At 44.6% G+C, this 27,320-nt stretch overlaps 1 protein-coding gene across 1 annotated transcript in view; it reads right to left on the reverse strand.

Moving 5' to 3' along the window:
- Nucleotides 1-693: 693 nt before the first annotated feature.
- wnt6b (wingless-type MMTV integration site family, member 6b) overlaps nucleotides 694-27,320 on the reverse strand; it is a 36,488-nt gene continuing 9,861 nt past the window's right edge. The window contains exons 2-5 of the mRNA XM_066658800.1: nucleotides 20,394-20,614; nucleotides 9,407-9,711; nucleotides 2,648-2,788; nucleotides 694-1,431 (exon numbers count right to left, since the gene is read on the reverse strand). Coding sequence (XP_066514897.1) covers nucleotides 1,111-1,431; nucleotides 2,648-2,788; nucleotides 9,407-9,711; nucleotides 20,394-20,614 — 988 coding nt within the window. The 3' untranslated portion in view covers nucleotides 694-1,110. The remainder of the gene's footprint in view (nucleotides 1,432-2,647; nucleotides 2,789-9,406; nucleotides 9,712-20,393; nucleotides 20,615-27,320) is intronic.

Consider the following 27,320-nt stretch of genomic DNA (forward strand, 5'->3'; position numbering starts at 1 on the left):
CAGGTAAGGCAATGCCAATTGTTAGTGTTCTACATCCACGTGCAGGTGAGTCTTTGCTTAGATCCTGCAAGTTGGCCAATTTTCTAGATAAACTTTGCAGGTGACCCTGTGTTCTTCATTATTCTGTTGAATTTGGGTCCCTATGCAGGTCCCCATGTTTCATATTTGCCTTGCAGGCATGTCATTGATCAATATTACCCTGTAGGAAGGTAGGTGTTCTAGATTGCTCTGCAGGTGAAACTTTACAGGTAAGTACATTTACTAGGTTTCCCTTACAGGGCAGTTAGTATTCTAGACCCCACGTCATCCAGTGTAGGATGATCTAGATTGGAGTTTAAGATTGCTTTCAGCTGAGTGTGTTACATGCAGCTGAGATCAATTTCTAGATTTCCATGTTCTAGATATCTATTCAGAACAGTCAATGCTTAAGATCAACATGTAACTTTCTTGAATCGTTCTTCCATTTGACCGTTTTAAAGTAACTAGCTAATTGTTCTAGAACCTACTGGAGGTGAATTGTTATTCTAAATCCTCTTGCAGGTGAGTCTCTGTTCTAGATTCCCTTGCAGGTTAGTCTTGTTCTATATCTTCTTACAGTGTGTCCTGGTCATCTAGACTTCCCTGCAAAGGAATGAGTGTTCTAGTTCTCCCAATAAGTGACTATACACTTTTCTAGGTCTCCCTGCAGACATATGGACTTGACAGCCCTGCTGAAGAGTTGATGTTCTAGATCCTCCTGCTGCAATGTCACTGTGTAGGTGAGTGCATTTTGTACATTCTACCTGAATGCATGTCAGTATTTTAGATAAATTTGTTAGTAAGTCAGTGTTCTAGATCCACTTGCCAGTGTGCTTTTGCAGCTAGTGCTTTTGCATTTGACTCCTTGTTCTAGATCTCGTTGCAGGAAAATCCCGGTTTTAGATCGTCTTGCAGTTGAGTCTGTTCTAGACACTCCACACAAGCAAGTTGGTGTCCAATGCCCCTGCAGGAGCTGTTCAGTGTTCTAGCTCCCCTGAAAGAGAGTCTGTTCTAGATTCCCAGTGCAGGACAATCATAGTTCCAGGTGCCCCCGCAGATGATAGTGTAGTGTTCTAGAGTGTGTGCTGCCCCCTAGTGGCAGAGGCTGAGCTCCTTGCGGACAGAGCACTTTTTACACTGGACCACGCAGCACCAGTGAAACCGGCAGAGGCAGTTCTCCTCCAGTTCCACAGTCACTAGGTGGTGACCTCTCTCGCAGCAGAGCAGATCGCAGCCGCTCACGTCCAGCGCCGTGCTGTTACAGGTTCTTCCCCGAGTCCCCAGAGAACCCGTCTTCCTGTTTGGGAGACAGAAGTCTGGAGACTCGGCCGAGTAGATCAGGTCCTGTTTGTCCGGGGGTTTGATGTTCTGTCCAACGGGAATCAGGGTCTTTCCATCATTCCCCCCCATCACCTGAGAACAAAGCAGCACTCTGTTAACATTTCACAACCTTCATTTTATTGTGAATATTGACTAAATCACTTAAAGGGACATATTCATCATCTCCTCCACAGTGGAACACTGTTCCTTTAAATGATAATGAGCCGCTCGCTGTTCACCCCCACCCCGAGCGCACAGCAGTGAGAAGCGAAGAAGCTCTGGTTTTTAGCCGTTTTTGCTCGATTCTCTTTCTTCTCCGTTCCTGTTTTCTCTGTTTTTACTCAGTGCTTATTTCTCTGCGCTCATTGTGATTGTTTCGCTGCATTTAACTTAGTCTTTGTGCTCTCACATAAACACGGGCCCCTAGCTGTGATTGGACAGACTCGAACAAGGGGGCGGGGCAATCCAAAAATGTCTTTACTTGATATCAGAATCAGAACGGGAGGTCTTCTTTCACAGGTGGAATGGTGGATTCCAGATTTCCACATTAATAAGAACATACACTGAACAAGTGAATTATTTATAATATGCCCCCTTTAGCCATAACTACAAATCATAGCCTAGAACTTCTACCCGTATTCGATGTATTAATGTAAACATGCGGCCATGTTGGGATAGACTAGGTCTTGATTTTCTGATGCGTAATGAGACTGAGGTAATTGAGGTTCAGAAATTCTGAATTTCTGAATTAATGACATGCTTTATGATCATTGCATAACCATACAATGAAATGAGACCTCTTCATTTAACCCGTCTGTGCCAGCGATCACAAAAACTAACACTTGTGATTAGGGGCAGTGAACACATGCACCCGAAGCATAAATAAAAATCCCTACCAAGAGCCCTTCAGTGACTTGTAGGACTTAACTAGAGGAGCCAAGCAGTTGGTCCAAAGCCTTTTGGAGGATATTTACTTTCCACCCACGCTCCAAAAACTCACGTTGGTAGGTGGATTGGAGACTCGAAAGTGTCCGTAGGAGTGAATGTGTGAGTGTGTGTCGCCTGGCGCCCCCTCTTTGCACCCAGTGATTCCGGGTAGGCTCCGGACCCACCGCCGCCCTGAACTGGATAAGTGCTTACAGACAATGAATGAATGAATTTCGTGATTTTAATTTTTTTTTTTGTCAAGTTTGAGATGTTGGGTGCATTAAAGGTCCATTGGAATTTTTAGATATACATCTTGGTTTTATACTAGATTTTTTATATGTTTATAACACTGATGTACTGATGTATTGTTGCCGTCCCTCACCTTGAAGGCGCCGTTGAAGCGCTCCAGCAGCCGGTCGCCGACCTCTCGGAAGTGAGGCATCTTCTTCCAGCAGGTCCTCAGAGTGCAGGAGCCAGACAGCCCGTGGCACTTACACTCGGTTCTCATATAATTCTTCACCGCCTGCAGTTCCACACACACAGAGATGGAGAGATAAAAGAGACGCTATTCAAGAGGAATTCGCCCTCCACCTCCCCCTCCCTGTACCCTGCAGCCATGCTGGAGCTTATAGAGACTGACAGTGGAGAGCGTTCCAGAAGCTTCCTTGCGGTAATTAACCTCTGATTAACGATCCGTCAACGTTTGTATCTTCTTCGATTAAAGGTGCTTTTGTTGCTAATCTGAAAAGAACATTATTACACATAATTATCATTTCAAAAACCTGTTCAAATCCACTGGGCTTCTCTTCTTTGTACCGCCCTGCCCACACACACACACACAAACACACACACACCTGTTTACCTGCAACTGACCCCAAAACCGAAGACGCTCGGGGTCAGGAGACAGTGACCTGAACTAAAGCAGATTAATGCACACATACATGAGCTAATGCAACACGAGCATGAGAAGAATTCCGCTTTTAATTATTCTGACACACAGGCACCAACATGACCATACACCCGCGCTCCAACCTCTGGGAACACACATCTGGATTCCAACTGCTCAGATGAAATGCCAGTGTTGTATAACTGTATAATGGGATTCGTAGGAATACAAAATAAATATAAGGGTGCTCAGTCCTTGTGACTCATTTTTTAACCTTAAAGGCATAGTTCATTACTGTAATCAAACAACACTTTAAATAAAATTCAGAAGATGTGTTCTCACCATCTGCTTCTCTCCGGTCTATTTACACACTCAGAACCGGTCTAATGGGTTTACGAAGCCCCAGTGTTTGTAAATGAGTAGAAAAATAAACTTGGTCTGGTATGATAGGCTTTCTCTCTCTCTCTCTCTCTCTCTCTCTCTCTCTCTCTCTCTCTCTCTCTCTTTCTCTTTCTCTCTTTCTCTCTCTCTGCTCATGGCAGAGGCATCTGGAGTATTTTTAAACAACGGAGAGACTCCAAATGCTAAAAAATCATGAACCAAGATGAGGATATTGCTCTATTCCTGCTCCATAGGGGGGTAACACTGACTGCTGTTTCTGATCACTTAAGGTGGAAATGTCTCTAAACCCGGGAGACGGCTAACGGCATTAGCGACAGTGCTACAAAACTAAATAACTCCAGTTACAAATCAGTTTCTGCAGGAATTCAAGCAGTGAATAAACACAAGTTACAAACAAGTTACACTTTAGACATGTACAAACAACAGTCGTTTATCTTCTCAAACACTCCATTCCACCTTAAAAGACATGGAGCTTAGAACTGCATTTCCCCACAACTCTAGAATTTCCCTTTAAAGGAACACTAGGTAGTATACTTAGACCTTAAAATTTCAGATTTAAAATGTTTGTGGTGCACCACTGATCCTGTAATGGAGAATGGAGCCTCAGTTGTTGTTACTCCAGACTCAGCACTGCAGAAACGACACTATGCAACTTTTGGTGGTGGGTAGGAAAACACTGCTGACTTTAGAAGAGTGCTGACAAGTGAATTACACTCTGAATTACACCCGGCAAAAATAGCAGATCTTACCTAGAGTTCCTATAAACTCTGTCTGACCCCTGTCGGACCTTGTGGCAGTTTCCACCATGGCGACATCTCCATGGCTGCATGCTGTAGCTGGGTCATGCACCGTAATAGTTTTATGTCAATGGCACAATACTAATAAATGCATAACACGGTATTTAAAACTCTCAGACATGCATTTTTGTCTTTTAGGTATGTGGGCTTCATTTAACTGGAACCAAACCTGTGCTGGGATATGTGGGTGATAATTTGTCCTATTTACTAAGCTACAGGTAGCTAAGCTAACACCAGTGGTTTCATGTGGACAGAGTAATTTGGTGTATAGTACTCTTGGCCTGCTTTAAACTAGAGTTATCTAGACTAAACAGCTCAAAACACCACAGGATGTGTTTCAGTCAGAATCAGAATCAGAATCTGTGTGCCATTGTTTTAATCTATAGCCCGATGCTAATCTAATATTAAATCAGTTTGAAGGCTACTCATCCAAACACCACGAAACAGGATTAAAGCCATGTTCGTCCTGGTTTTGATGTGGAAGTGGAAATTAGGGGCTCAGATTCACATATTTTCAGAATGGCTGGGACGTGTACATAATGTAATTAAAAGGAAATGCAATGATTTGCAAATGATGTAAATTGTATTCAACTGGAAATTGCACAAAGATACACTTCAAATATTGAAACCAATTTGCTTTGTAACTTTGTTGTTAAAAGTGTAGGTAACACAGTACAGTGGTAAACATGCCTCTGCCCCAGCTGTTTTTGGAAGTTTCAACACTGAAATGTTGTTTTTGTACTATTTTCTATTAAATTAGATTGGATTAACCAGAACCAATTAGATTCATTAGATTAACCAGAATAAACTTCTATAAAAGTGAAAACGAATCTGCTTTTTTCCCGAGTATTTGTTCCCAATTTTTCTTGAATTTTCCAACTTTATCCCTATTGGGAATGGATGAGTTTATCGGGGGTTGGAGTGAAACATTTTACACATCTCTGTGTTGAAACATCTTGCATCCAGACGGCTTTAAAACCACTATCCGTTAACCTGGTTTATAGTGTGCTGTGTTTTTATGAACGCAGATGTTTGCATCATGGGTTCATCTGATTACAAAGGATTGAAAAGACAGTGGGGTGGATTATATCCTCTTTTCCCTGCTCTTCCAGGCAGCGCATGGAGGACCAAGTTAAGGGCTGAGTGACTCTTCAAAGTCATTTATTATTAGTTTCAGAAATATTGTGTCTGCTGATGTGTGGCGAAATGACTGGAAAGTCCTGGAGATCTGTGATAAGGTTGGTGAATAACAGTAGCAGAGAGGATGGTGTAGGATGGAGAAAACATAGATATGACCAATCCAGGAGGAAATAAAATCATAGAGGGACCTGTAAAAAAAACAACATCACCCCAGACCACGTGGGTATTTAGTCTCATTTGAATAAGGCTAATATGTAATGTACAAAAACGATAAAGTGATACTCAGCTGTGTATAAGAGAATACAAATATACGAGGGAAAAAAACTGTTTATTTACTGATATACTCCAAACAGCAGATGAGAAACGGGAGATAAGAGGGGAAACTCCACGGTGCTGAGGATAAAACTCCGTAACAGATCTGAGCTCCATACTGAGCTGCTGCAGGTCTTTATCTGCTCGTCCGAGCCTGACTATCTCCGAGCATCACTGAAAAAGCCAGCATCCACCCGGAGAACTCAACCAACCATTTAAAAAACTGCACTCCACACCTTGAGTCTAACCTCACAGCTGAGAACAGGGGCGGGGGCTGGATCTGTGTTTACACTGAAACCAGAATCTGATTTTTTAAAAACTTTGTCCAACACAGCATCAGATCTTTTCACTAAAGCACCAAAGCATGAAATCGGATCTCCTCAGTTCCGACCTGGACCACGTTCCTGATGCCTTTCAGCTAAGCATCACATGCCAGTGGCTCATATAAATAAACAAACAGCATCTTACAGTAACCTGAGTAAGTAAACTCTGTGGACAAACGTTTGTAGACACACGTTTGTCCAACGTTTCTTGTGAAATGAAAGATACTAATAGTCTGATCTGTTTCTCTTTGATGCAGTAACAGCTACAGTTCTGAGAAGGCTTCACACCAGGTGTTGGAACATCTCTGTGAGGATTTATTGGCATTCTGCAATGAGAGCATTAGTGAGGTCAGATACGGATGTTGCAGGATTGGTTCTGGATCACAAATGCTAACGAAGATCTAGTCAGCCTTATATCCTTATACACACCCAGCCCACACTTGGCCGCTGCTTTGCTGTGGAGTGACACACTGCCCCCTGCTGGTGTGATGACCTGGGGTGTCAGTGACAGTCGGTTACCCCTAGTAGTGATTCGAGCTCAGCTCAGCGCTGTGTGCAGGGCATGTGCTGTCTCTCATGGGACGGCGTATAACTAGCTTTTTCCAACAGGATAATGCTCTCACACACAGCAAGGGTTTCCTAGGAAGGTCTACGACAGATTGCAACAATTCCTTAGCCTCAGTCATCAATCGAACATTCATGGTACCAACTGGGACACCAGCTTCAGCAACCTAAGAGTGTGCAGGATCTACAGGCCCAGCTTCAACATCTGTGCTGAAATGTGCTGTAGGGGGATGTATGTAACCTGTACGCCTGTAAACCGTATCTCATCTTGTACCCAGGCACTAGAGCCTCCTTTCAGTGGTACAATTTTACCAGCCCCTACCTCTGCACAACCCCAGTTACAATCTCAGACACATTCAGAAGGGAGCGGTTCTACAGATTAACTCTCGACGAGGCCACAGCTGTTCACTGAAAACCGTTCCAGGTGACGACCTCATGAAGCCGACTGAGAGAACGGAGAGAGTGTGTGAAGCTGTCATCAAAGCAACAGGGGGCTACTGTGAAGTCTAAAGTATGAAACATTCTGCTTTGTTTAAATTCCATATGTGTTCCTTCATAGTTTTAATGTCTTTCACATTCATTTGGAACAGAGAAAATAAGTAAAAACAAAGAAAAACCATTTAATGAGAAGATGTTCAAACTTTTGACTGGTGCTGTACATTCACAACATGTGGAAAACAGCCCAAAACTAAGGAAACCCTCACTGAGTGGATGTGTCCAAACTTTTGACTGGTGCTGCATTAATACACACACAGTTTCATTCGATTCCAACAACTTCTTGGTGCGTTATGTTTTTTTTTTTTTTTCATTGAGTGTGTGTGTGTGTGTGTGTGTCACCCGGAGGAAACCCATGCAGACACAGGGAGAACACACCACACTCCTCACATACAGTCACCCGGAGGAAACCCACACAAACACAGAGAGAACACACCACACTCCTCACAGACAGTCACCCGGAGGAAACCCACGCAGACACAGGGAGAACACACCACACTCCTCACAGACAGTCACCTGGAGGAAACCCACACAAACACAGAGAGAACACACCACACTCCTCACAGACAGTCACCCGGAGGAAACCCACGCAGACACAGGGAGAACACACCACACTCCTCACAGACAGTCACCTGGAGGAAACCCACACAAACACAGAGAGAACACACCACACTCCTCACAGACAGTCACCCGGAGGAAACCCACCCAGACACAGGGAGAACACACCACACTCCTCCCAGACAGTCACCTGGAGGAAACCCACACAAACACAGAGAGAACACACCACACTCCTCACAGACAGTCACCCGGAGGAAACCCACACAGACACAGGGAGAACACACCACACTCCTCACAGACAGTCACCCGGAGGAAACCCACACAAACACAGAGAGAACACACCACACTCCTCACAGACAGTCACCCGGAGGAAACCCACGCAGACACAGGGAGAACACACCACACTCCTCACAGACAGTCACCCGGAGGAAACCCACGCAGACACAGAGAGAACACACCACACTCCTCACAGACAGTCACCCGGAGGAAACCCACCCAGACACAGGGAGAACACACCACACTCCTCCCAGACAGTCACCTGGAGGAAACCCACACAAACACAGAGAGAACACACCACACTCCTCACAGACAGTCACCCGGAGGAAACCCACACAAACACAGGGAGAACACACCACACTCCTCACAGACAGTCACCCGGAGGAAACCCACACAGACACAGGGAGAACACACCACACTCCTCACAGACAGTCACCCGGAGGAAACCCACACAAACACAGAGAGAACACACCACACTCCTCACAGACAGTCACCCGGAGGACACCCACGCAGACACAGGGAGAACACACCACACTCCTCACAGACAGTCACCCGGAGGAAACCCACGCAGACACAGAGAGAACACACCACACTTCTCACAGACAGTCACCCGGAGGAAACCCACCCAGACACAGGGAGAACACACCACACTCCTCCCAGACAGTCACCTGGAGGAAACCCACACAAACACAGAGAGAACACACCACACTCCTCACAGACAGTCACCCGGAGGAAACCCACACAAACACAGGGAGAACACACCACACTCCTCACAGACAGTCACCCGGAGGAAACCCACGCAGACACAGAGAGAACACACCACACTCCTCACAGACAGTCACCCGGAGGAAACCCACCCAGACACAGGGAGAACACACCACACTCCTCCCAGACAGTCACCTGGAGGAAACCCACACAAACACAGAGAGAACACACCACACTCCTCACAGACAGTCACCCGGAGGAAACCCACACAAACACAGAGAGAACACACCACACTCCTCACAGACAGTCACCCGGAGGAAACCCACACAGACACAGAGAGAACACACCACACTCCTCACAGACAGTCACCCGGAGGAAACCCACACAGACACAGAGAGAACACACCACACTCCTCACAGACAGTCAACCGGAGGAAACCCACACAGACACAGAGAGAACACACCACACTCTTCACAGACAGTCACCCGGAGCGGGTCTCGAAACCACAACCTCCAGGAACCTGGAGCTGTGACAGAGACACTACGTACTGCTCCACCGTGCCGCCCACGTGTGTATACATGTATATAATCTGCTATCAAATCCTCACAGACATGTTCTAATGTGGTGTAAAGGCTTCCCAGAGAAGCTCAGACCCCGAAGGTGTTATGAGTGCAGCACTGTACCAGTCTCCCCGCCTCGTTGTTGTGGAGATCGATGAGTGTCCGGATGTCACTCTTTCCTTTCCTGCGCCTGGCGTCCATGAACTGTTTGGACTTCTCGTAGCCAAACTCCACATCATCCCCACAGCCACCCCACTCCCACTTCACCCCCTCAGTGGGGGCGACCCCAGGGGGCCGCGGTGGGGGGCCACGACTCCGGGTGGATTCACAGCCACACTGCAGCAAGTCCCCCATACTGCAGGCCTGAGTGACCGCGTGGGTGACCCCTGCCGCCGTGATCGCGTACACAAACGCCGTCTCACGAATATCTGTAGAAACACACACACACACACACACACACACACACACACTTCCTCAGTCAACAGGATCATCTGTGCATATGAACATTAGGTGAAGAGGCAGTCAGTGATTCTCCTCTCAGTGTGAACCTGTAAAATAGGTGTTTCTAATAAAGTGGACATGGAATGTACACACAGACGTCCATAGCAACAGAACAAAAACACTCTTGAACTGTACAGACACAGAGGTGAGAAGACGAGTGAAAGTCACACCGTGACAAAGATAAAGGGATGAAGAGAAAGCACAAGAAAAGGTGAGAGACAACAGAAGGGAAAAAAGTGCATGAGCAGAAAAAAGGCATGAAAAACATTTAAAAAACCAGACAAAGGAACGAAAACATGAGAAATAGAGAGCTGAAGAGAATACACGAGAAAAGATTTGAGAAAAGAAGAGATAAGAAGAGAAAAGAAATGAGAAAATGATGTGAAACAAAGAGAAAAGAGAAGAGAGTGTATTTAGTGTTCAGTTCTGTATCACATCAGTCAGTGAATGGGATTCATTAAAGTAAGTGCAATGGAATCAGTGTGAGAGGTTACACACCAGGGCCCTCACACACACACACACACACACACAGATATTAATCCCAGCTGTCTGTCCACACACCCACTGTCATCTCTGTACTGAGCTCTCTGTTCTGTAAAGAATTCAAAGACCACTCTTCACTTTCTGTATTTGCACTGGGAGCAGTCATTAGACACGAGTTACTCATCTTTAGTAGATAATACAGAGCTAGTCACGATATCTCCCTCCTGGGGGAAAGCGCATGGACTCGTCCCAGCGTGATTGGCTCACACAGGCCCCAGCTCCACCCAGGCCCCGCCCAGTCATTATTAAACACACCCGTTTGTTCCTGCGCTGATTAACTCATGCATACATACACCTCATGGTCCAGTCTAGTCCTGGCCGAGGTGTCCGTGTTCCTGTGTCTGCGGTTCTTTTATCTGTTCTCATTTTTCAATTCAGAGAACCATTTTTGCAAAAGGAAACATGTATCGTGGTCTATTCTAGAGTCTAAAAACCTATGTTTCATATCGCCACTGTCCAAAGAAAAACATGTATCTCCCAAAATAATAACTTTACAGAAGAAGGAAAAACCTTCTTAACTTTCAATTCATTTTGGAGCATTTATATTGGTTCATTCATCATGAGATTTTCACACAGTGTGAAGGACCGCTTCATATCCACAAACATGGAGATACATGTTTTTGATTGGACATGACATAGCCGGAGGCCACAGATTTGTGTTCTGCTGGAGGCTGTGTCTGTGGGACCAGCAGAGGGCGCTTGGTAATATAGGTAAGTATATTGTACAGCCGGAAACAACGCAGTTAGCAATTAGCTGCTAACTGGTGTCTTCTCTAACCCCATTGAACATCATTAGTGAGGTTACTTTCTAATGAAGTCATCACAAAACTTTTTATAAGCAGCGTAAACACACAATAAAACTTCCCCTGACTCAAAGTTCCTTTTAAACTTAATGTCTCAGCTTCGGTGCCCAGTCCTCCGGTGTTTATTAATCAGAGGAAGAGCTAAAGTTAAAGGAGACATGTGGAACATAGTTCTGTTTCTTAATGAAACGTCTGTGACCTGCTTTGGTCCAAACCCCACGAGCCCCACAGCAGTGTTCTCCCCCTGTGTAAACAGCCCCTGTTCAGAACGCCCGCTTTCAGCACCTGTTCCTTTAAATGATAATGAGCCGCTCGCTGTTCACCCCGACCCCGAGCGCACAGCAGTGAGGAGCGAGGAGCAGAAGCTCTGGTTTTTAGCCGTTTTCACTCTGTTCTCTTTCTTCTCCGTTTTTACTCAGTGCTCTTATTTCTCCGCGCTCGTTGTGTCTATTTTGCAGAAAAGACAGGGTGGTCTTGTTTCACAGTGTGTGTGCTGGTGGGCTCCAATTCCCCACATTAATGAAAACATACTTTTATTCTCACTCTTTTCATGTGTCTGCCATAATCTGTGTGTGGAGCTTAATTATCCAAAAAAGAATCTATTACCCGCTTCTGCAACGACTGATAAAAGGTCTTTGTTATTTTAATTCTGTAAAATTTGAGCTGATCCAGGCTGAGCTCAGACCCATCCATCACAGGGATTCACGCCTATCCCCTCAGAGCCGCAGATAAGACCCAGAAACACAGGGAAATTTCTCCTCTCTTCCTTTCGCTTAATTTTCCTCCGAGACATGAATTCCAAACAAATTTGTCGGTGAGTGTGTCCGGGCACGCCGAGCCACGAGGGGCTTCTGCCAGAAATTAACAAATACTTTTATAATGTTCACTCTCTGAATCAATGGAGCATGTGACAGGGTTCAAAAGGGACAGATTAATCTAAGTGTGTGTGTGTGTGTGTGTGTGTGTGTGTGTGTTGGGGGTGTGTGTGGGGGGGGGTGGTTGTAGGTGTGTGCATATGTGCTCTACGTTCTCATTTTCAAAATATCTGGGTCACTTTTTAATTATCAACAATCTTAGTTAGGAAAACTCTTATTTAACTGAAAAAGTTTTGCTTCAGGGAAACAAGGGATTGAGTTATTGAATGACTCAGTGGAAAAATGTAATAAATCAGCACTCATTGGGCGGCACAGTGGTGCAGCAGGTAGTGTCACAGAGCTCCACCTCCGGGTGACTGTCTGTGAGGAGTGTGGTGTGTTCTCCCTGTGTCTGCGTGGGTTTCCTCCGGGTGACTGTCTGTGAGGAGTGTGGTGTGTTCACTCTGTGTCTGCATGGGTGTTCTCCGGGTGACTGTCTGTGAGGAGTGTGGCGTGTTCTCTCTGTGTCTGCGTGGGTTTCCTCCAGGTGACTGTCTGTGAGGAGTGTGGTGTGTTCTCCCTGTGTCTGCGTGGGTTTCCTCCAGGTGCTGCGGTTTCCTTCCACACTCCAAAAACACACGTTGGTATGTGGATTGGAGACTCAAAAGTAAGTGTGAGTGTGTGAGTGAATGTGTGAGTGTGTGTTGCCTGGTGAAGGCCTGGCGCCCCCTCCAGGGTGTGTTCAATGAGAACAGGACAACACCCGGAAAATTACTCCCACGAAGACAGTACAACCCCCGGGAAGATGCTCCCACAAGACCAGTGCGATACCAAGGAAATTACTGAAATGAGACACAGAACACAATGCCCTGGAAAGTGCACACAAGATATCTAATAAAATATTACCATACCCAGGGACTACCAGAAAAAAACCTGGAATAATACCAGGAAAAGTACCAGCATAAGATCTGTTATAATACCCAGGAAGTTACTGGAAGCTCTCCATGGTGAACCTGCCCAAAACTGCAGCACAACGCCCAACAGCAATTAACGCTGTCATGAAGAAGGTTGTAGGAACTGTGGGAGCTTTTTTAAATAACTTTCAGTGAGAGATAGTTACACACAGGTTTTCACTGCTGTTTGTTTCACTGGAACAAAATTAGGGATTAGCCGACACCTCTACGTGCGCTGTAACTCAGGGCAGATAAAGAGACCTATAGTGACACACCTCCAAGAAGCCAACACTTTTACTGCAATGAAAACGTAGCTAGTAGCAGGCCATTGTTTGTAGTGAAGTTAGACATAGGGAGGCTTCTTGCCCCAGGCTCAGGCATCAGCAGCAGGCTGCTGTGTTTGAATTAAGAAGGAAAACAGCCATGGGTTATTTGTAGAAAGGCAGAAATATGCAAGGTTCTTTGTGCATAGCGGCGGCACTTTGCTTCGTAACAGGAAGTTGAACCTGCCTCTGCCTGAGCTGCTCTCGCTGACACGTGGTCATTAAAAGCCATAATTGTAGCGAATGTTTCAAAACAGCAGAGCCACTTAAGCCTCCACCTATAGACACGGAGGAATTTATGATTAATTTCCATTTGTCCCGGCCGTCAGTCAGTCAGTCTCGGTCGGGCTTCGTCCGTGTGGGGACATGTTATTTACCTGGGGCTAAATCATCAATTCAGCTAAACCTCTCACAGGAGACACAGCTGAGTCCCATATCAACTGCTTCCTCTGTGCAGGAGTTGCTTTTAATACAAGTGGAGTCATCAGAGAGAGAAATGCAGCAGCTGCCCTCTGATCACATCATGAACAAACGTCAAATAAACAAACACCACTCAGTGTCGCCCTCTAAAGACATTAACACGCATCAAATAAACAAACACAGCTCAGCATCGCCCTCTAAAGACGACATTAACACACATCAAATAAACAAACACCGCTCAGCGTCGCCCTCTAAAGGCGACATTAACACACATCAAATAAACAAACACCACTCAGCATCGCCCTCTAAAGACGACATTAACACACATCAAATAAACAAACCCCGCTCAGCGTCGCCCTCTAAAGGCGACATTAACACACATCAAATAAACAAACACCACTCAGCATCGCCCTCTAAAGGCGACATTAACACACATCAAATAAACAAACACCACTCAGCATCGCCCTCTAAAGGCGACATTAACACACATCAAATAAACAAACACCGCTCAGCGTCGCCCTCTAAAGGCGACATTAACACACATCAAATAAACAAACACGGCTCAGCATCGCTCTCTAAAAACGACATTAACAGGCATTAAATAAACAAACACCGCTCAGCGTCGCCCTCTAAAGACGACATTAACACACACCAAATAAACAAACACCACTCAGCGTCGCCCTCTAAAGACGACATTAACACACATCAAATAAACAAACGCTGCTCAGCGGCGCCCTCTAAAGACGACATTAACACGCATCAAATAAACAAACACCGCTCAGCATCGCCCTCTAAAGACGACATTAACACTCATCAAATAAACAAACACCGCTTAGCGTCGCCCTCTAAAGACGACATTAACACACATCAAATAAACAAACGCTGCTCAGCGTCGTCCTCTAAAGACGACATTAACACACATCAAATAAACAAACACCGCTCAGCGTCGCCCTCTAAAGACGACATTAACACTCATCAAATAAACAAACACCGCTTAGCGTCGCCCTCTAAAGACGACATTAACACACATCAAATAAACAAACGCTGCTCAGCGTCGTCCTCTAAAGACGACATTAACACACATCAAATAAACAAACACCGCTCAGCGTCGCCCTCTAAAGACGACATTAACAGGCATCAAATAAACAAACACCGCTCAGCGTCGCCCTCTAAAGACGACATAAACACACACCAAATAAACAAACACTGCTCAGCGTCACCCTCTAAAGACGACATTAACACACATCAAATAAACAAACACCACTCAGAGTCGCCCTCTAAAGACAACATTAACACGCATCAAATAAACAAACACCACTCAGCGTCGCCCTCTAAAGACGACATTAACACACATCAAATAAACAAACACCGCTCAGCGTCACCCTCTAAAGACGACATTAACACTCATCAAATAAACAAACACCGCTCAGCGTCACCCTCTAAAGACGACATTAACACACATCAAATAAACAAACACCGCTCAGAGCCGCCTTCTAAAGACGACATTAACACACATCAAATAAACAAACACCGCTCAGTGTCACCCTCTAAAGACGACATTAACACACATCAAATAAACAAACACCGCTCAGCGCCGCCCTCTAAAGACGACATTAACACACATCAACAAAACAAACACAGCTCAGCATTGAACAGTTCCATTTGAGGATGCAGTAGATATAGCAATCGAAAAGAAGAAGCTGAAGTATATGGATTTGGCGGCTGCGGTGAGGGAACGTGGGTGGCAGTCACAATTAAGACCGGTGGAGATAGGTGTTAGGGGATTTGTAGCCAAATCTGGCACATCCCTTCTTTTGAGGTGCCTACCTGATGACCCCTGTGAAGAGCTAGTGATACAGTGGGTGGTTCGGTTTACTCATGTGATGGGCTCCATGAGTAACAATAGTTGTTAAGGACAGCTGGTTGCTGATTGGATCATGGCCACAGCAACCAGAGCATGGCCAGGTGTATGTTTTAAACAGGAGACATTTTGTGGCTGTAGGGAGGAAGAGACTGGGGTGGGCCCTTTGTAAAGCTCTAATGCAGGGGTGTCAAACCAGATCCACGGAGGGCCGTGTGGGTGCAGGTTTTCTTTCCAACCACGCAGAAGCCACACCTCATTCCACCTGTTTTTAATCATTGGATCTAATCAATAGATCTTGACTTTCAGTAGTGTGGGGCTTTTGCGTGGTTGAAAAGAACACCTGCACCCACACGGCCCTCCGTGGATTTGGTTTGACACCCCTGCACTAATGGATTGGCATAGGATATTTTACATCTTATCTTTTGTAAAATAATAATTACATAAAAAGTAATTTATTATTTGGTAGTTGCAGAAACTAGAAAAAGATCAATCCTATACTTATTAAATCAGTGAAATCAATATTGTAAGCTCCAGTGAACCAACAATCTAATAGATATCCATGTCTAAGAGTAGGAGCAGAGCGGACAGAGACTGGACTAAAGAACAAGGATTCACTAAAAATGTTCCCACACGACCATTTAAAAAGAAAAAAATCCAACCAAACTTATCTACAGGTCATCACATTGACTTCCACTTGCATGGATCATACAATGTGCCCTAAAACCCTGCAGGATTCTGGAGTCCCAGTAATGCCACAAATCAAGTTAATAATGACCTTATTATAAATCTTTTATACCAGACGGTAGAGAATTACATCTTCCTTTTTCTCTTCATTGTTCTGTTCACAATATAAAGGAACTCAACTATTGTCATCTTATCAACATGAAAGTATTGGTATTTTACAATAACAGTGTCGAACAGGTTGATAGAGCTACATGATGCTTCCTTCCAGAGATGTTTGGATGTTTGATGCTTATCTGAAATAATTATGTACTGAATTTCATTCACTCATTCTTTGTCTGTAACTGTATCTGTATCCAATTCTGGGACACAGTGGGTCAACACCTACCAATGTGTGGTTTGGAGCATGGGAGGAAACCCATGAGAACACTGGGAGAACACACAGAACTCCTCACAGACCCGGAGTGGGACTTGAACCCACAACATCCAGGAGCCTGTAGCTGTGACAGAGACACTACCTGCTGCACCGCTGTGCCTCCCATTTTATTGAATTTGATATGAAGCAAATAGCTTTCCATTAGCAGGATTATAACTGCAGAAATCCTCAGTCACACACTTGCTATTTGTGCAACTCGGGCCAGTGAAGTAGTCGGGCCAAAGCAGGGCTGGAAGTACACATTGGTGCTGTTAGTCTAACTCTTCCAGCATAAACAGTTATACAAAACACACCAAAATATTTATACCCTCTTATCCTACTTACCCACTGACCATGCCCAGGCTGTCTCATGTTTATACACCATTTTATAATTGGCTTGAACCATATTATATAAAATGTGCTTAAATATAGCTACAGTTAGCCTTTATGGATGCACAGTCCTGCTGTACAAAGCCCAACCTCCTCAAGTCACCAAGGCCAAAGCAGCAGCTCTTTTGTATTTCTGTGCCCAATCTCATTAAAGTTGAGTTTTGCTTGTAATATATGTTCTCCCTGGATATCCGTGGTGCCAAAATCATCAATCACACTTAATTACATTGATGTTATAATGAATGAAATTTCATTTGCACAATTTGGCAGAAAGAAGTCTAGTGTGACCTCAGATTAATGCTCATTGGCAGCTACTAGAGTTTCATTTATTATAGCACTTTTTAGTTTAACAATAATAATGATATTAATAATAATAATAATAATAATAGATATTTAACATTTCAAACAATTCATTTAGTACTGTCTCAGGTCTCTTGTAGACTCCCCTCAGCTGATTACAAGCCTCGACTGAACTTAACTCAAGTAGCTGGCACTAAACAATGTTGAGTCAAACTCTCACTGCCGAAAATCATCTGTCACAAAGCCACTTAGTGAAAAGCTACAGTGTATTGTGCATCAACCATTTAGAAATATAGAGAATCCTTGTTTTCTTGCTGGTTTAGACTCGTCCAAATGTAAGAATAAACCAGCTCTCTGACTGGTTAGATCCTCAGATGCTCTTTAAGATTTTGAGCTTACAAAACATTAGATAATAGGATCCACTTTTGGAGGCTTCGGCAGCAAAATGTGAACAATGGCGTCTATAGAGAGAAGAAGGGCCTACATCAGTTTTATTACTGTCTTCAAAGACCTGCTACAATAGTCATTATGTAGGGGGCAATTTGGGCAGTAATTTTCCACAAGCAATTTAAGAGATGTGTGTGGGGTGGGGTAAAATCTGAAACAGAGCCTTGTTCATCTGTCTGTGGAGGCCAGTACCTGGAGCTCATGTGAGGGCACTAGGTCAAAGGTCATCTCAGAGACTAGCTTGTGTCTCAAGTTTAAATCTGCTTTCCCCTTTGCTTGGGTTTTTTCCTCTGTACCTTACTCTTTCTCTCAGGTTTAAGTCTTGGACAATATTTAATATCAAGGTCCCCAAGAGACACACACTAGTTACAATGCCATTCTGTCAACCCACAGTGGGTCTGAGAGGCTGGATGTCTCATACATGGTGGTATTTGATCATATTTTGATACACTACTCCACTAAAGTCCACTGTACATTTCTCAGAACATATACGGCCACCATCTGCAAGATATCATTGACTAACTAAAGGTGGTATTAAGCAAGTGAGAATACTTAGTTTAGTTTAATCTCAACCAGAGCAGACCACTTAAAGATCATGAAATAAAAAAATCATTATTGTGGTACATATCGGTCTAGTTCTTTACAATAAATTTGGGTTGGGACCAAGATTTGTCAGCTATGACAAGGTTTGGGCCAAGGTTTGTCAGTTACGACTGGGTTTGGGCTGAGATTTGTCAGCTACGACAGGGCTTGGGCCAATGTTTTTCAGCTACAACTGGGTTTGTGCCGAGGTTTGTCAGCTATGACTTGGTTTGGGCCGAGGTTTGTCAGCTACGACTTGGTTTGGGCTGAGGTTTGTCAGCTACGACTGGGTTTGGGCCGAGGTTTTTCAGCTACAGCTGGGTTTGTGCCGAGGTTTGTCAGCTACAACTGGGTTTGGGCTGAGATTTGTCAGCTACGACTGGGCTTGGGCCAATGTTTTTCAGCTACAACTGGGTTTGGGCCGAGGTTTGTCAGCTACGACTGGGCTTGGGCCAATGTTTTTCAGCTACAACTGGGTTTGGGCCGAGGTTTGTCAGCTACGACTGGGCTTGGGCCAATGTTTTTCAGCTACAACTGGGCAGAGGTTTGTCAGCTACGACTGGGTTTGGGCCGAGGTTTGTCAGCTACGAATGGACTTGGGCCAATGCTTTTCAGCTACAACTGGGTTTGGACTGAGGTTTGTCAGCTATGACTGGGTTTGGGCAGAGGTTTGTCAGCTATGACCGGGTTTGGGCCGAGGTTTTTCAGCTACGGCTGGGTTTGGGCCAAGGTTTGTCAGCTTTGACTGGGTTAGGGCCGAGGTTTGTCAACTTCGACCGGGTTTGGGCTGAGGTTTGTCAGCTTGGTTGGATTTGGGTCAAGATTGTCCAGCTTCATTCAGGTTTGGCAAAGATTTGGCAGATTTAGCTGGATTTAAGCCAAGGTTTGAACTTCAGTTTTGTTTTTGGCAGTGGTTTGTCAGCTGCAGCTGTGTTTGGGCTGAAGTTTGTCAGCTCCACTTGAGTTTGGGCTGAGGATAGAATGCAATGGCCAAGTTTGTGCTGAGGTTTGTCAGCTATAGTTGGGAAAGTAAGCTGTGGGCAAATTTGGGCTGAGGTTTGCACCATGGTTTGTTTTTAACAACAATATTAAGGTTAATTTATTTGGTGCCTTTGTCATAACCAATGTCTTTTTACTGTTCAGAGAGAGAGAGAGAGAGATTAAAATGAATAAATCATTATTACTTGAAGTGAGGAGGCAGCTGACACCATTTTGAAATAGGTTTGTCTTGAGCTGAGATTTAAAGAAGTAGAATGAAGAGCTGAAGTGAACAGTGTGTTGATGTGTTCTCCAGTTTAGGAGCCATGACACTGAAGGATCCGCCCTGAATAGTGATCAGTCTGAAATCTGGGACAGAGAAAGATGCAGTTGGGTTCAGAGACATTTCACTACATGGAATCGATTGGTCGAGTTGCAGACCGGTCTGTCAGAGTCAGTCAGATTAGGACAGAATGCTGGTCTGGTTCTGGATTGAATATTTGAACTATAGCATGAGACAGAATCTTGTTGTTTACAGCCAAGACTACATTAAATTTTTGTCCACTTTAGACATCATTTTTTGGGGTTACGATCCAATGCAGACATCATTTTCTTGGTCACATTAGGGTTTGGCTGGAATCATGTTGACAACAGTCTAACTGGGACACATTTTGGTTGGGCTCCAGTTGGATTTGTATTCTAAACATGATATTGTGGTTTGGTTCTGACTTGATTTCTGATTTTCCCAGGCTGTGAGTTTGGAAGATTATCTCAAACCCAGTTAAAGCTCTGGCTCTCACCTTGCTGCAGGATTTTCTGGAAGAATATTGTGGATTTTAATGGTTTGATTTTGTCAGCTACCGCCAAATTTGGAAAGGACTTTTTTGGGGTAGACCAAGCTTGGTAAGAACTGTGTGAGGCCTCAGTTTCACTTTTTAACCCTGCTGCTATGGGCCAAGCCAGACTCGTAACTGTGGGTCGGTCAGCCGTAATTGTCCCATGATGTTTCTGGGTTAGGATGGAAATCTCTGGCGAAGTTAAAGCTGTAGCTCTCACCTTGCTGCAGGACTTTTCCGAAGTACTTGTTGTGGCTGGTGCAGTTCCAGCGACGGAAGCGGAACTGGTGCTGACACTCTCGAACGCCCAGCCTCGCTCCCTTTGCCACTTCGCTCACGATCTCCGGCTGAGTCTCGCACAGCTCGGCCTGCTTCCCCGCCAGCCGCCTGGTCTTCCTGCAGATACTGTTCGGGTCCATAACCAGAGGACTCCCCACTGCCCTGCAGCACACAGCATCACGTCAGAAAATCCACTGGACACAGCGTGGTTAATGAGCCCTGATACTTATATTTCACTTGAGGATTTATGTTACAGAGCAGACACTTCTCCAGACTTAGTTTTAATCAAACCACACAAAGAGAGACTAAAGCATTGTTAGGAGTCTTGCCCAAGGACTCTAAGCTGGGAACTGAGACCTAGTGGAGAACATCTATAAAATGTGAAGATTTTACACTTCTAACAATACATTTGACAATTTCACCCACTCACTCAATCACTCACACACACACCTATGGACAGTTTCACACACTCACCCTGTCACTCATACATTCACCCAGTCACTCGGTCCTTTGGAAAGCTTCCCACACTCACCCTGTCACTCACACATTCACCCAGTCACTCTCACCTTTGGACAGCTTCCCACACTCACCCTGTCACCCACACATTCACCCAGTCACTCTCACTTGTGGACAGCTTTGCACACTCACCCTGTCACCCACACATTCACCCAGTCACTCTCACCTGTGGACAGCTTCCCACACTCACCCTGTCACCCACACATTCACCCAGTCACTCTCACCTTTGGACAGCTTCCCACACTCACCCTGTCACCCACACATTCACCCAGTCACTCTCACCTGTGGACAGCTTCCCACACTCACCCTGTCACCCACACATTCACCCAGTCACTCTCACCTGTGGACAGCTTCGCACACTCACCCTGTCACCCACACATTCACCCAGTCACTCTCACCTGTGGACAGCTTCGCACACTCACCCTGTCACTCACACATTCACCCAGTCACTCTCACCTTTGGACAGCTTCCCACACTCACCCTGTCACCCACACATTCACCCAGTCACTCTCACCTTTGGACAGCTTCCCACACTCACCCTGTCACCCACACATTCACCCAGTCACTCTCACCTTTGGACAGCTTCCCACACTCACCCTGTCACCCACACATTCACCCAGTCACTCACACCTGTGGACAGCTTCCCACAGTCTCACCACCTACCAGTGTGTGTTTGGACGGTGGGAGGAAAGCACGGAGGAAACCCATGCAGACACACACAAAACACACCACACCTCTCACAGACAGTGACCTAAGGAGAGAATCTCACCCAGGACCCAGAGACCCTGCTGTTGTTCGACAGAGAGACACCTGCAGAACCACCGCCCTGCACTGATCATCGAGTCATATTTCTAAAGGACCTCGGCTGCTGCCCTCTGCAACATTTACCCACACTGTTCTAATGCTGCAACCCAAGAGGAAAGCCACTTAATTATCACATTTCTGGTGTCAGTAAAAGTCAAATAAACTACATTTACATCTACATCTACATCCAGCTGAGCCAGACACATTACACTCTCAGTGAGAACAGCACCGTAACCCCTCTAACAATAAACAGAAAGCGCTACAAACTCAACGCTGAGCCTTAATTGCTGCATTTTGTCAAAAGTGATGACAGACGTGAGGTTACACTTGGGGAAAGCTGTTTGCAGCTCTCTCTCTCTCTCTCTCTCTCTCTCTCTCTCTGTGTCTGACGTAATGTGAGAGGTACTTGGAACAAGCCGCCAGAAATGACTAAATAAAAAAGAGATCTTGATATCTCTGCTTCTAAATATCTCTGTAGTGTCTCCTGAGTACCTAGTTCCTCTTTAATATCTCTCTAGTCTTCTTAATATTTCAGTAGTTTCTCCTCAATATCTATGAGGTGTCTCGTTGATATCTCTGTAGCGTCTACGTAGAAAGCTTGTCTCTCTCGCTGCTCAGATGTTTCTCCTGAGAGCAAGAGTCCATGAATGTCCCCTGTCTCTCCTCTTGAGTTTGAGTGGAGATCTCAGGGATGTCTCATGAGTCCCCTGAGGTGCTGTAAATCCTGTTTGTTTCAGATTAATCAGCGCTCACCAGAGGACGATTTACAGGAACTAAAAAAGCCAAGGAGGACTGAAGAGAGTCCCGTTGTTCGGGTTTACAGAGGAGACAGAACCCGGAGCCTACTGCAGTGGTGCTGAAGACACCGTGGACATTTCCGTCCACATGTTTGTGTGAAGCTGGACGACGAGAACACACTGCGGTCATCTCCCACAGACAGACCCTCACACTGTGACCATGAAGCAGCCCCTCCACTTCCAAATAATAAGAAAAAAAAAAAAAAAATAAGACTTATAAAACACTTATAAAATGTATACATGATTTACAATCTGTTTATTAATGCTTATAATTAGGTTATAAACACGTTAAAAGTAATTAATAATTATTTACAACACATAGATTGAAAGGGCAACAGTGACCTGTGGTTTGCCAAATAGTGAACCCACATCCATTCACAGTTAAACCTCAGAACTTGCCAAATACTGAACTTTGTCTTCTCCATCAGTCGACATTAACCCTGTCAACTCCAGCACACAATTATTAATATGTTTAACCATTTAACCACCAAGTTCAATCAATTAACCCCTGATAGACTATGTTTTTAGACACTGATGATAATGTGGTGTGTACCGTAACATGTGAAATGACTAAATTCACATTCATATTAAACCATTTATAATCGTTTTTATATGTAGTCTTATTTTAAACAGCACTTAAATGGCACTTCTGCCTGTCTGAGGCTCTTACAGATCGAGACTACTCTGCCCACCTCTGCTCTGGAGCCTGAGACACTGCTCAGGGAGTTGTTCTCCTCCAGGCCGAGAGGGAGGGGACAGCTCATTGCGTTTTATTCATCCCTGTCAGGGCTAATCTTTCAGACTAATGGCATTCATCTGCGGCGAGAGTTTGTTTTAAGAAGTCAAACTCGCCTCTCGCGCCAACCACCACGGCGGTCCGTCGAGAAACGCGAGAGCAGAGATAGCAGCCTCACCACTGATGAGTCCCATCTTGATTGGAAGAATATTTCACTGGAATAAGCGAAGCGTCAGGACCCAGAACGCCGTAGAAATGACTTCTGGCACAATGTGAACCCTCATACATTAAAGCAGAGCACTATCAAAAACACATGACTCACACACTCAGGGAAAGATGGGAACACACACAGCACAGAGAAAAGCTTGGACACAACCCTTAACATCTCTGTAGTTCCTCCTTACAATCTCTGCAGTATCTCCTTAATATCTCCTAAAAGTCTCATTAAAATCTTTGTAGTTCCACCTTAATATATCTGTAGTTAGTCTTTTATCTGCAGTATTTCTTTAATATATCTGTATTTCCACATTAATATCTCTTTAATTCCACCTTAATATCTCTGTATTTCCATCTTAATATCTCTGTAGTTCCACATTAATATCTATGTATTTCCACATTAATATCTCTTCAATTCCACCTTAATATCTCTGTATTTCTACATTAATATCTCTGTATTTCCACCTTAATATCTATGTATTTCCACATTAATATCTCTTCAATTCCACATTAATATCCCTGTATTTCCACATTAATATCTATGTATTTCCACATTAATATCTCTTCAATTCCACCTTAATATATCTGTATTTCCACCTTAATATCTCTGTATTTCCACATTAATATCTCTGTAGTTCCACTTTAATATCTATGCATTTCCAGCTTAATATCTCCGTATTTAAACATTACGATCTATGTATTTCCACATTAATGTCTTTAATTCCACCTCAATATCTCTGTATTTCCACCTTAATATGTCTGTAGTTCCACCTTAATATCTATGTAGTTCGACCTAAATATCTTTGTATTTCCACATTAATGTATCTGTATTTCCACCTTAATATATCTGTATTTCCACATTAATATCTCTTTAATTCCACCTTAATATCTCTGTAGTTCCACCTTAATATCTATGTAGTTCGACCTTAATATCTCTGTATTTCCACATTAACATCTCTTTAATTCCACCTTAATATCTCTGTAGTTCCACATTAATATCTATGTATTTCCACATTAATATCTCTTCAATTCCACCTTAATATCTCTCTAGTTCCACCTTAACAAATCTGTAGTACCATCTTAATAAATCCGTTGTTCCACATTAATATGTCTGTATTCACTCTGTATAATGTTTTATAATATTCCTCACACCTGTGGACAGTTTCACACAATCGCCTGTTATTGATTTTTGAGGTGTATATAGATTGTGGTGTGTGTGTGTGTGTGTGTGTGTGTGTGTGTCTGGTCAGTCAGTGCTGGTCTGAGGTAAAGACTGCGTCCTGCAGCTGCTGTGATTTCTGCAGTGGTCAGTGCTATGACTGTCCGGAGGGACTGTTGGACACGAGGTCCAGACTGGAGGGTAAGAATAATGTCCCATGTTCTGGACACAGAATCCCTGTCATTCCTTGACTTACGATGTTTAACCCTTTAAAGCCTGACACATGCAATAATAATACAATGAAACTAAATTAAAATATATATGTGGCCCTTTAACTAAAATCCTAGTGTAATTCACTTTTACATTTTGGATCATATACATTTTGAATGTGTCGTATTTAGGCGTCTCTCGTTTAGTTCACTGCAGCAGTTAAAGCTGTTCTTCAGACTTCATACAACGAATAGCACGTGATTGTCTCTGTTCTTCAGAACTTTCAGGAAACGTAACATTGAGCTGATGGTGAACACTGCTCCAGAGGCCCTTCACCCATGAGCACTCTGTTCTCCTCTCTGACCTTTACACGTTTCATTTACTGGTGGTACTTTGCTCCACATTCAGAGAAACTACAGTTGTTTCTGTTGCTGTCTGAACCTTGGCCTGAGGTCTGAGGTCATTCACCAGACCTCCCACTGTCCTCTGTATCATCACCTTCTTCCTTTGCATCGTCTCACAACGTCTACGTCCACAACTGAGCGACACATTCACACACAAAGGCTTTTGGAAAACTATAAATTTGTAGTGACATCACTCAGATCACACCTGGAGTTGCTTCAGTTTTGTAAAAACGTCGTCTTGAGATGTTCTCCTGTGTCTTCATGAAGATAGTAACAACTCTGTAACGGTTTGGTAAATGCTTCCCGTTCATTCACAGTTCAGTAGAGAACTCAGAACACAGCCTCAAAAGGATGGAGGTTTGTTTGGGTTCTTCTCTTCATTAGATGATGAAAGAGCCACCTCCAAAACCATGGCTCATATTTGATACGTTTGGCTTTAAAGGGTTAAGTTATTTGTGAATAATTCCAGCCACTGATCTCCAGAATAATACCAGCCCTGCGCTGTCCCTCCTCCTGACACGGAAAACACACTCTGTCTTCACGTGACCCTAACCTCCTCCGAATGTGGTCATCGTGATCTGACCATGATCCGTTCACACTTTGTCCAAACACCACCAACAAAAATAAGTATTAAACAGGCCCCGAAAGAGACCTCTCCAACTCATTCCCAAAGGGGCTCCATCACACCTCAGAGCACAGGTCCCCGGCTCCACAGAACCAGCGAAGGAGACGTTCACACGGCATCTGATCCGACCGGAACGTGAGGAGAATCCCATGTGTGTTACTTCACAGTCCGGACGTCTTCACCATTGTCCTGAAGCACGAAAATGATGGGTGTGTCCGAGTTTGAGCGGCGCTGTACTTTATGGATGTGACCGAGGTCAGGCCGGGGATGTGAGAGCAGTGCCTTTATTGCAGACGCTGCAGACGCCAGTGATTAGTGAGTAACGTGCCTCTGTGTGCGCTCTGAGATTTTAACCACGGGCTTCAGGAGGCTCTTGTCCCTCCGCCGTTATTCACAACACATCCAGCAGGTTTCCAGGAGACGGCAACACATCATCTCTGACCGAACGCCCTACACACACACACACACACACACACACACAGAGCGTGCAGATACAGCTCCTCCAGAACTGAACCTCTGATTATCCGGTGTGTCACGCCACTTTAACCACTTTAACGCTCGGCTGGAATAACGGCCCAGAATTTTACAACAGGACGAGAAGACTCATAAAACCAAAGCTCTCTGTCTTTTAATCTGTTGGTCTCTCTCTCTCTCTCTCTCTCTCTCTCTCTCTCTCTCTCTCTCTCTCTCTCTCTCTCTATCTCCCCCCCCCTCTCTCTCTGTCTCTCTCTCATTCACACTCTGTATCTTTCTCTCTCATTCTCTCTCTCTGTGACTCCATTGTCCTCTCTCTTTCTTTAGTCTCCTAATCTTTCTCTCTTACTCTGTCTCTCTGTGTGAAACTCTCTCTCTCTCTCTCTCTCTCTCTCTCTCTCTCTCCCCCTCTCTCTCTCTCTCCCCCTCTCTCTCTCTCCCTCTCTCCCTTTCTCTCTCTCTCCCTCTCTCTCTCTTTCTCTCTCTCTCTCCCCCTCTCTCTCTCTCCCTCTCTCCCTTTCTCTCTCTCTCCCTCTCTCTCTCTTTCTCTCGCTCTCTCCCTCCCTCTCTCTCTCTCTCTCTCTCTCTCTCTCTCTCTCTCTCCCTCCCTCCCTTTCCCTCTCTCTCTCTCTCTATATATATATATATATATCTATCTCTCTCTCTTGCTCTCTCTCTCTCTCTCTCTCTCCCTCTCTCTCCCCCTCTCTCTCTCTGTCGTTTGCCATCAACACCTCACACTTCCAATGTCCCGTTTATAAATTAGATGTTCAGAATTTATATCCAATATTTGTATAAAATTTAGAGAAAGTTTTCTCACCATTTGACGCTCTACTGTCTGTTTGCACACTGGAAAAAGGTCCTGTGTTAATACACAGGCCTGACTCTGTAAACAGGTGCTTTTTATTTGAACTGTAAGAGTCGCTG

The sequence above is a fragment of the Hoplias malabaricus genome, unplaced genomic scaffold (genome assembly GCF_029633855.1).
Source record: "Hoplias malabaricus isolate fHopMal1 unplaced genomic scaffold, fHopMal1.hap1 scaffold_95, whole genome shotgun sequence".
Classification (NCBI taxonomy): Eukaryota; Metazoa; Chordata; class Actinopteri; order Characiformes; family Erythrinidae; genus Hoplias; species Hoplias malabaricus.